Source organism: Oncorhynchus keta, chromosome 17 (genome assembly GCF_023373465.1).
Source record: "Oncorhynchus keta strain PuntledgeMale-10-30-2019 chromosome 17, Oket_V2, whole genome shotgun sequence".
In the NCBI taxonomy this organism is placed as follows: Eukaryota; Metazoa; Chordata; class Actinopteri; order Salmoniformes; family Salmonidae; genus Oncorhynchus; species Oncorhynchus keta.
The window spans coordinates 43857084-43868118 of NC_068437.1; the positions used below are offsets into that span (position 1 = coordinate 43857084).

Below are 11035 nucleotides of genomic sequence, written 5' to 3' on the forward strand. Positions count from 1 at the left end.
AGGAGTAGAACATGTGAGGACACAAACACTTCTTAGTCATCCAGGAGTATCATTATGAAACTGTGACAGTGGGAACATTAAGTTCCCACTGTCACAGGGTAGCCTAGTGGTTAGAGCGGCAGGGTAGCCTAGTGGTTAGAGCGGCAGGGTAGCCTAGTGGTTAGAGCGGCAGGGTAGCCTAGTGGTTAGAGCGGCAGGGTAGCCTAGTGGTTAGAGCGGCAGGGTAGCCTAGTGGTTAGAGCGGCAGGGTAGCCTAGTGGTTAGAGCGGCAGGGTAGCCTACTGGTTAGAGCGGCAGGGTAGCCTAGTGGTTAGAGCGGCAGGGTAGCCTAGTGGTTAGAGCGGCAGGGTAGCCTACTGGTTAGAGCGGCAGGGTAGCCTACTGGTTAGAGCGGCAGGGTAGCCTACTGGTTAGAGCGGCAGGGTAGCCTACTGGTTAGAGCGTTGGACTAGTAACCGAGAGGTTGCAAGTTCAAATACCCGAGCTGACAAGGTACAAATCTGCCGTTCTGCCCCTGAACAAGGCAGTCCACTGTTCCTAGGCCGTCATTGAAAATAATATTTTTTTCTTAACTGACTTGCCTAGTTATATAAAGGGTTTAAATTTTTTTTTTTTTTTTTTTTAAGTAGGTCACTTATGTTTTGTTCAGGATAAGCATAGGGAATACATTTAGATGTTAAGTACATATCTGGGACACACGTAAGCATCTGCTGTGATTTAAAAACATATCTCAACCTACAAGTGAAAGCTTTAGCTTGGGATTCTGTGCTGATACAGTGGTGGTGTTTTCAAAGGCCCCTTTCCTCAGTACAAGCGAACGATGAGGATTGGGCAGCTAACAGGGTTTATTGTCTTCTGGAAGGCAGCCGGTGAAATACTGGCAAATCTCCAGAGCGCATTTGTACAGTATTTCCATTCTGAACTTCCCCCACATTCTCAACTTATTCATCGGAGGATTGTTTCATTTAAAAGGAAGGATTTCCAAATCAGGCGGGCTTTGTACAACCAGGCCTGTGCCTACATTTCCCAGGATGCAATCCCTCTGTCTCCCATTAACTCTACCCACTGAACTGTTCATCTCACATAATGGATCTACCAAGAATTAGCAGCAATTAATCCTATAAAAAGCTCTGATAAACCAATAATCAAAAGAACTCCATGAATATATATGACAATGAGTTTGCACATTTTTTATTGCCAACCCTACCAGTAGATATTCATTCTAAAATACCCTATAAGATCAGAAGTGTAAGTGTGACAGCATTTGGTGTCTTCAAGACAGGACACACTGAAGACCTCTTCCGTATCTATCCTAACCCCCACAGAAAGCCACCTGCTCTGACAGGGTGCAACATATGGGGCCCTCCATCAGAAGCACTGAGAGTTCACTGAGAGGTATGAGCCATGGCAGTGGACAGCAATTGGGTTCATTTGACAACACGACTGCTCCAGCCATCCTGGGGTTCATGAAAAAGCTCTGCCCATTCAGAACACTGATCCGTTCGGGCAGGAAACATGGTGCATCACCATCCTAGGCGCAGGTGGTGAGGAGGGGGCGCTGGGGAAGTGTCCAAGTGAAATGAAACCCATTGAGACAATGTGGTGTGCTTTCCATGGAGTGACATCTTTCCAACAGGATGGACAGATACACACTTCCTGAAACTATTCATAGTGTCCATCTGTCTCGCTGGGTTAAATAGTGCATCTACAGTACAGAGTAAATAACACTTTTACAGTGTTTTTCAGGAAGACTACAGGGCCCAAAGGTAGCAATTAAATATTCACCTTAAATGCTGATTAGAGCAATTTATTCCACAAGCAAAACATAGGAAACGTGAATATGAAAAATGACAAAATATGTACCATATTGTATTGCATTTAGCGAAGCAACACAAATTTAAGACACATTTATTTTTCAACTAGTCTAAGGAGTATGTTTGGAAATGTTTTATCACAGTAATGTCCTCTAACTTGAAGATAGGGCAGATAAGGAAATGTCATCATAAAGTATGGACAGAGGGCATACAGCAGTGGCAGTATGGCTGGCAGATTTGAGCTCTGAGTTATATGAAAGTTCAGCTAATATTTCACTGTTTTGTTTGTCAAACACAACAGAATAACAGAAATGGCTTCCATTTACCCTGACCGGTACTGCACAGACACCTGCTAAGTGAGGTCACACTGCATCTCAGTATGCATCTGTAGACACAGCATAGCAACAACACTGCTTTCTAAAGCCGTCGTTCCATCTATAGAGTCAATGGAATTATATTTACAGTAATTAGATAGTACTGTAATTAGTAGTCATGAAATATTACTAATCAGTAGAATATAAAATGTAAAAGCATTAAACCACATAGGCTACAGTGATTGAAAGACAGTGGCACTGTCTCCCAGGTAAGACATTACCAGAAATGAAGAGCTGAAGACAGACTTATAGGAGCACGGTATTACGTTATCGCAGTAAACCCTTTCCATTTTCTGCACGCTAACTCATATAAATGCAAAACTAAAAGTCAAAACAGAGCCTGAGCTTTGCACAGCTTACGATTAAGGAGGGTATTAAACATTTTCAGAGGGTTGAAAGAAGCCAATGACGTGACAGTGCTGCATACAGGCTGGTAAAGACAGCTGTAAAATAGATTCAGAACAAACAAAGTGCCATATTCTGTTTCCTGTGTTGTTGGAGCCCAGGCTCTGTGTGTGACCTATATTGCAGTGGTCACACTCCTGGGTCCTGGGAGAATATGATGGACATACTCTGGCACTTCAGTTGTCACACACTTAAAGCCACAGTCTGCAATATTTCCTAAAAGTCATTTAATGATACATACATTGGTAGTACCCAAAATATTTTTTATGATTTTTTATAAAAGCATTAGTACAACTGAATTATCATAACACAAAGAATAATAATAAGCCTAGTTAAACCTCAAAGTAACAAGGTGTGGTGTTAATGCATACCATTGGAGGACTAAACAAGGTAACTAGCACATTGCAAGTGAAGGATGCTTTCCCAATGTGATAAATAAAACTTGGTTGTGATGGCACTGATGCAGAAGGTTAGCAGCTCATCTAGGCAGGCATTACTGGGTCCCATGTGACTAGATAAGACAGTCATGTGACCATTTCTCTGGCTCGGGGTAGGTCAGGCAGTCTAGCAAAAACAAAGCGAGAGTGTGACATTCTGAGCCACAACAATTTTAAAATTGACCACATAAGGACATGCGCAGAGAGTGGAAAATTATGTAGTTGACAATCTGGGCATATTTTGGTGAGGCAGGCAGGCAGGCAGGCAGTGACCAAGAATCCTCTCTGTAAGGGGCACTGAGGAGGCTCTTTGGTCTTTCTGCTGCATGCCTTTGATTTGAAGAAGAAAGACAGTCATGTGATGTTGCTGGGGGAGCTCTCGTCTAGCACTGGAGCTCATGAAAAGCAACACAGAAAAGGGACACAGCAAATACCATTACATCACCATGAATCCACTTTGGCAAACAAACAAACAAACACTGATCCTGCCATGCTCACTTTCCACAACAAACCTGATGGCTTGTGTGACAGTGATAATGAATAACAACAATAGATGGAGCATGGATTTCAACAGGCCTTGTTTATTTTGTATTCTGTCAGGCTCAGTTTGGCTATGTAGCCTTCTCTTCTGGTAAGCATCACAGCTACCAGGGACTGAAATATGGAGAGTTTTCTAAGCTCCTGCAAGGGAGAGCATGTGAGATTTTCACCTCAGTGCATCCTAAGAAACACCTTATGATGCACTTGCATTTGCCGCGAAGCAGCAGCTTAAAGTCCCAGGGGTGCAGCAGGTAATCACAACCATATTAAAAGTAGATGAGCGTCTTGTTTTTCCAGCACCACCCTCCAAAAGAGCAGTGAGAAAATGTATTTGTCATATCTGAGGAGTCGAAACTGATCTCAGGGGACCAGAAGTAAGACCTAACCACTGGGAAAGTTTGTTTCACTCTACATTAGTTGTTGTTGAATTGTTCTCTGTAGCCTACTGATCCAGAGACAGACAATATCATGTCTCATGTGAGCAAGTCAAACATACAAGACCAACACTAAAAGCTCAATGTATTAGAATCAGCGTATGGCCTATTGGCAAAACAAGATACTGACATGATTGACCTTAATTACAATTAGTGTAGGGCATATGCCTTAAAGATCATTCAAAAATATATACGTTGTCAACATTTTCATAAAGAAATGTACATAATTCAACAGGAAATGCAAGTGTACATTTGACTTGTATACAGTAGCTCTAAAACCAAAATTGTAATTATCAGAATATTTTTCAAATCCATTTCTAATAGCTTCTTTCAAATGCAGATGGCGTGTGAGGAATTCACAGTTGTCACTACGATCAACTGTCAGAACTGGCACTAAGGTTAAAAAGAATTTAGGACACAGTCAGTCACCTGACCTTGTGTAGCTACGTGTTAAACGCATGCATACACACACAATCACGGGCATGTATACAAATTGTATTTTTTTGTATTCTACACCACCCCCCATTTCGATCTTGTCTCATCACTGCAACTCCCCAACAAGCTCGGGAGGCGAAGGTCGCGTCATGCGTCCTCTGAAACATAGTGACGCCTTTAGCACTGCGATACAATGCCTTAGACCTCTGCGCCACTCGGGAGGCCCTACAAATTGTATTTTTTATGATGAATTCATATCGACTCAAGCGGCCAAACAGTAAATCACGAAGCCCCTAGCTATAGTCTATCCCAGGGAAGCGTGAGCACTTCGATTGATAGACTTTGAACATAAAAGTATGCATTGATTTTTTTATTTAATAAATGCCAAAACTGCTGCACAAACCAATGTGACTCCACAGGTCCAATAACGAACCACTGGCCATGCTTTTTGCCCTTTCTCGTCCCCTGCTGTGGCTCAAAGCTGTTTCATAAGCTACTGTAGCGGGAGATTTGCAGTTGCATATGGCGTGAGCACAGAAGCCATTTCATTATCGTCTCGGGAATCAGAAGCATTCATCTGATAGAGGTCACCCATGATCCTGTGACTCTCATAGGAAACACATTTGTTAAATGGCTCTTATGGTCAGTGTCACTGATTCAATGGAATATAGTATTCATTAGATGAGCTAAAAGGCCAGAACTCACTTGGCTCTCCTTTCCCATTACATAATAGCCAGTCATACAGTGAGCAGCATCTTTGCAGCTCTCCGCAGGTTGAGCATACAAGTGGCTTCTAAACGGACACTAAAGCTGCAAACTAAAATGTAAATGGGCTTGTTCCAGACAGGTTTAGTTTGCGTTAGCGTCAAGGTATCCAGCACTATTGCAAAGCCCTCTAATTAAGTTGTGCCAAATAAATAACTACACACAGCTACTGTAAGGTAGTGCTGAAATGAATGAAAGCAGTTATTTGTCCCTCATAGCCTGGTTCCTCTCTAGGTTTCTTCCTAGGTTCTGGCTTATCTAGGGAGTTTTTCCTAGCCACTGTGCTTCTACACCTGCATTGCTTGCTGTTTGGGGTTTTAGGCTGGGTTTCTGTACAGCACTTTGTGACATCAGCTGATGTAAGAAGGGCTTTATAAATACATTTGATTGATTGATTGATTGATTGATTGATTGATTGATTATGTTTGTCTGTTCCTGTTTCAGTATGTTTCAGTTTGATCTCCTGGTCTGCTCAGGTCTACAATGAGGCCAGACAGCCAGCCCTTCTCTTTGTGTTTTTCTCTTCAGTCAGTACTGAGGCCTCCCAGGCCAACACAAATTGAACAACTGCTGCTACACAGCAGGCAGCAACTATCAAGGCCGTCACACAGCAGTCACTGTGAGCGATGACGAAAGGGCGTTCTAATACATTGTGAGTTCAGAACTGCTCAAGGAGACGGAGACATAAATCCATCTGGATATTCGTAATTTAATCTTAAGAAGATTGATGACATTTTCATTAAAGACTTACTGTAAAAGCCCTGTTACCTAATGTGTTGGTTTGGGGTCAACGTTATTCCCTGATGACAGAAATTACATTTAAAAAAACATTGCGTTTTGATGGACAATTTCCAGGGACATTAAGCTTGTCATACAGTTTTGAGAAACTTTTATGTCCCTATGATAGAATTACAGTGTTAAAAAGGGAACATACAGTGCCTTGCGAAAGTATTCGGCCCCCTTGAACTTTGCGACCTTTTGCCACATTTCAGGCTTCAAACATAAAGATATAAAACTGTATTTTTTTGTGAAGAATTAACAACAAGTGGGACACAATCATGAAGTGGAACGACATTTATTGGATATTTCAAACTTTTTTAACAAATCAAAAACTGAAAAATTGGGCGTGCAAAATTATTCAGCCCCCTTAAGTTAATACTTTGTAGCGCCACCTTTTGCTGCGATTACAGCTGTAAGTCGCTTGGGGTATGTCTCTATCAGTTTTGCACATCGAGAGACTGACATTTTTTCCCATTCCTCCTTGCAAAACTTATTGAGCTTAGTGAGGTTGGATGGAGAGCATTTGTGAACAGCAGTTTTCAGTTCTTTCCACAGATTCTCGATTGGATTCAGGTCTGGACTTTGACTTGGCCATTCTAACACCTGGATATGTTTATTTTTGAACCATTCCATTGTAGATTTTGCTTTATGTTTTGGATCATTGTCTTGTTGGAAGACAAATCTCCATCCCAGTCTCAGGTCTTTTGCAGACTCCATCAGGTTTTCTTCCAGAATGGTCCTATATTTGGCTCCATCCATCTTCCCATCAATTTTAACCATATTCCCTGTCCCTGCTGAAGAAAAGCAGGCCCAAACCATGATGCTGCCACCACCATGTTTGACAGTGGGGATGGTGTGTTCAGGGTGATGAGCTGTGTTGCTTTTATGCCAAACATAACGTTTTGCATTGTTGCCAAAAAGTTCAATTTTGGTTTCATCTGACCAGAGCACCTTGTTCCACATGTTTGGTGTGTCTCCCAGGTGGCTTGTGGCAAACTTTAAATGACACTTTTTATGGATATCTTTAAGAAATGGCTTTCTTCTTGCCACTCTTCCATAAAGGCCAGATTTGTGCAATATACGACTGATTGTTGTCCTATGGACAGAGTCTCCCACCTCAGCTGTAGATCTCTGCAGTTCATCCAGAGTGATCATGGGCCTCTTGGCTGCATCTCTGATCAGTCTTCTCCTTGTATGAGCTGAAAGTTTAGAGGGACGGCCAGGTCTTGGTAGATTTGCAGTGGTCTGATACTCCTTCCATTTCAATATTATCGCTTGCACAGTGCTCCTTGGGATGTTTAAAGCTTGGGAAATGTTTTTGTATCCAAATCCGGCTTTAAACTTCTTCACAACAGTATCTCGGACCTGCCTGGTGTGTTCCTTGTTCTTCATGATGCTCTCTGCGCTTTTAACGGACCTCTGAGACTATCACAGTGCAGGTGCATTTATACGGAGACTTGATTACACACAGGTGGATTGTATTTATCATCATTAGTCATTTAGGTCAGCATTGGATCATTCAGAAATCCTCACTGAACTTCTGGAGAGTTTGCTGCACTGAAAGTAAAGGGGCTGAATAATTTTGCACGCCCAATTTTTCAGTTTTTGATTTGTTAAAAAAGTTTGAAATATCCAATAAATGTCGTTCCACTTCATGATTGTGTCCCACTTGTTGTTGATTCTTCACAAAAAAATACAGTTTTATATCTTTATGTTTGAAGCCTGAAATGTGGCAAAAGGTCGCAAAGTTCAAGGGGGCCGAATACTTTCGCAAGGCACTGTAAACACACAGTTACTGGACTATGCAGCAGAGTAGTAGGCATCTACAGGGTTTCCAAAACCCTGTCCTGGGGCCTCACATGGGTGCACGTTTTGGTTTTTGAAGCTTGATTATTTGAATCAGCTGTGTAGTGCTAGGGCAAAAACCAAGGTCCCAGGACCAAGTTTGGAAAACACACACACACACACACATAGTATAATATACTAACATGCATTACATATGCATACAGTATAATGTACTGTGCATATAAAATGAAGTATTCTGCATCAAGGTGTTAGCACATCATTTTCAAAAAAATAAACAAACTGTGTTTCAAACACTGTCCTGTTCAGATCAATAGATAACCTCCGCCAAAGATCAGGAATAAATAAGTACTAAATAAATAAGTACTATACCTAAATCGGGATTAGAAATCAAATTAGCCAACAAGCTCATCCTACCCACATGCTTTATAGAGGCTTTCCATGCATAATGTATTTAATGTAAAAGGGAAATATCTATTTAAGATCTAGCAATGCATAATTAACTTCCACAGCACAGGCAATCGCCCTAATTAAGCACAGAAGAGTGTATGGGGAAAGGTGCTGTACAGGCCATGTTTTGGCCACTCTCTTAAAAGAGTTCCCAAGCAACCCAACTGTTAATATTTGATTGCGGCATAATCCTAATTGTTGGCATCTTATTATGGGATTGTATAAGGGGCTAACAAACAGGACATAGCAAAGGGGCCCACATTTTCCCACCATCCTTTGAGCAGCAAATTCTTTATAAAGGATACGAAGGAGAAATCCAACTGGAGCAGCATGCATAAAATACAGAAACACTGAAATCCATTATCAGCAGAATGGAAATCCTGGTTAGCATAATTGATCAGTAATTGAAGACAGATTCATTATTATTGGGCATTCATTGCCTTGTGACCAGCAGCAGCTGTGGTCATAATTAGTGATAAATAAATACACTGGCTTTTCATCTGAATACAACCTACTTAACCAGCAGCATACTCTATGAGCACACCAGAATGCACCAGCCTGTTCCAATACCAGTTTGCTGCTCTTTTCTCCACACCAATGTTGATTGTGCATGTCGTGACCACAGCTTGGAAAGCCTGGTTAAAGAAATGTGTATTTGTGTGTAATTGGTTGAAAAATATTGGACATAAAATGGAGCACAAAATAGTGTTTTCTTGCTAATTAAAGGGTATAGGCCTAGGCATGCATTTTACTCTACCTCAAACATGTCTGTTGTTTGCTGTTGAGCAGTGTGAAATCCTTTCTGCCATAATTTACAAGGAGAAGCATTTCATTTGCATGCACTATTCAAATCACACAGCATTTCAATCTTACACTATTGTCTAAAAGCACTGGTTATTCATATGCTATAGGGCAGGCTATATATTTCCCTGTCAGAAAACAATTAATGTTAGGCAGATCAGTTCCCATGGCAACACAGCATATTTGGCTCCATGTTGACTTAATGCAACGGCTCTGTGGGCTCATTAAAGACAAAACACCTCATCCTCACATCCACAAGTGGATCTGGCCCATGCCCACAGCCAAATGGCAAGGTATTCAAATATTGTTTCATGAATGGAGGAAAAGAGTGATATAATAGCAATCTGAGAGGATTTGAAAATATAAAGGCTAATGCAGGCCTATGGCTGAATCACAATATGTTTTTCTTACTTGAATGTAGAAAAAAATAAACATTGGAAAGCTAAAATTAGGTGAAAACTGCTACCCATGGTCAAATTATAGGCTTAAGTCTTTTAAACACCAGGTCCAAGGCAGAAAAGAAAAACACATATCTCATTAGTGGCATTTTGCTTCGTATGACAACATAATCCATTATTTAAAAATGATGACACGTTATGTTATTTCAAGAAGGTAAGTGACCTCCACAAATGCTGCCATCACTGTCGATCAAATAAGCAAGAAGCGTAATTATAATTGTCGTCGTTGCAGTCTTGACTGCTGAACACAGGCCACTCCAGGCACAAAGGCCACACCAGCGATTCTCTTCCTTCGAAAAACACAAGAGGCTGGGAGGCCACATTACAAAATCAACAATTATATTGATTTAGCATGTCTAATTGTCTGAATGTGTTTGCTTAAAGCAAAAATAGGCGCAATCAGATTATTGTGCGTAATATTTTAGAATGTCCCCTCCACATATACTACATTGCAAAATGCGAAATCCGGTGGTCTCCTAAGAATCTTGATTGTTGTAATAAATCACAATTTCCTATTTTGACAAAAATAACCAGAAGATTTGCTACTTTCTCCACGGTCATTATCCGCGTGTGTGCACCGATGGTCATAATATAGGGACAGGGTACGAAGAGTTCCACCTGAAAAGTGCAACCAATTTGAGATATTTATATAATACAATCCCCATCCACCCGCAGGTCATATACAGCCTAACATCTCGATGAAGACCAATTAGTTAGTCCTACCAAGCAAGACAAATACTACTCGAACAGGTTGTCAACAACCAAATAATACGTCTTACCATCAGCAGCTACGACAGACTGCATTAAAAGCAAAACCATTCCAACTGATAAAATATATTTAGTCCACATTCGATCCAGTCCCAATGTCTTTCCGTTTTTCTGGAAACATAAGGTGGCTCCCATTCCCACACCTATCCATTCAATCGAGCCAAAAGCGGGAGCATTGTTTATTCCGCTGACAATTAAATAATCGAGGCTGTTATGCACATGTTTTGAAGCCATTTGTTTATCCTTGATACATCTAACAGTCTTAATATTGACAAATACATTTGATAAATCCTTCACTGCGGACGATGTTATCCGAAAGCCTCTCCCCGAGGTTGACAGAAAGCGGCAGCATTGAACCTTGTGTGATGCGTGTGGAGGTAACAGTCCATGCACCACGTCGACCTGCTAGCGCGTAATAAGCTATTATTTACGAACAATCTAAGATGCACTCATAACCATAGAAGTACATTTAATGATTCGGACGGAAAACGGCTCCCGTTCAAAACGCAGAAGTGATCAATTATACTACCTTGTTGGAATATTTACAAGTCGAACCCGTCATTTCATTAGAAAAAATATCACGTCGCGGCGTGACGCGAGAGTTGACTGCAATCTCCTCACGGTAACAGACGACCTCTTGTGGGTATAGACTGCAAACCTAAACTGACCCAAAATAGTTCCTATTTTAATTGATCGTAATTCGATTACCAATTTGATTTGCATAAATATCTGTAAATGTATATTGAGCGTCAAAGGACAGCTTCACCAGCT

General features: G+C 41.1%; 1 protein-coding gene across 43 annotated transcripts in view; it reads right to left on the reverse strand.

The window, feature by feature from the left end:
* Positions 1-10787, reverse strand: part of LOC118395890 (UPF0606 protein KIAA1549L-like) — a 58339-nt gene extending 47552 nt beyond the window's left edge. For all 43 annotated transcript variants that reach the window (XM_052466166.1, XM_052466165.1, XM_052466160.1 and 40 more), the window contains exon 1: positions 10276-10787. In XM_052466166.1, the coding sequence (XP_052322126.1) occupies positions 10276-10498 (223 nt within the window). In that variant the 5' untranslated portion in view covers positions 10499-10787. The remainder of the gene's footprint in view (positions 1-10275) is intronic.
* Positions 10788-11035: the final 248 nt, after the last annotated feature.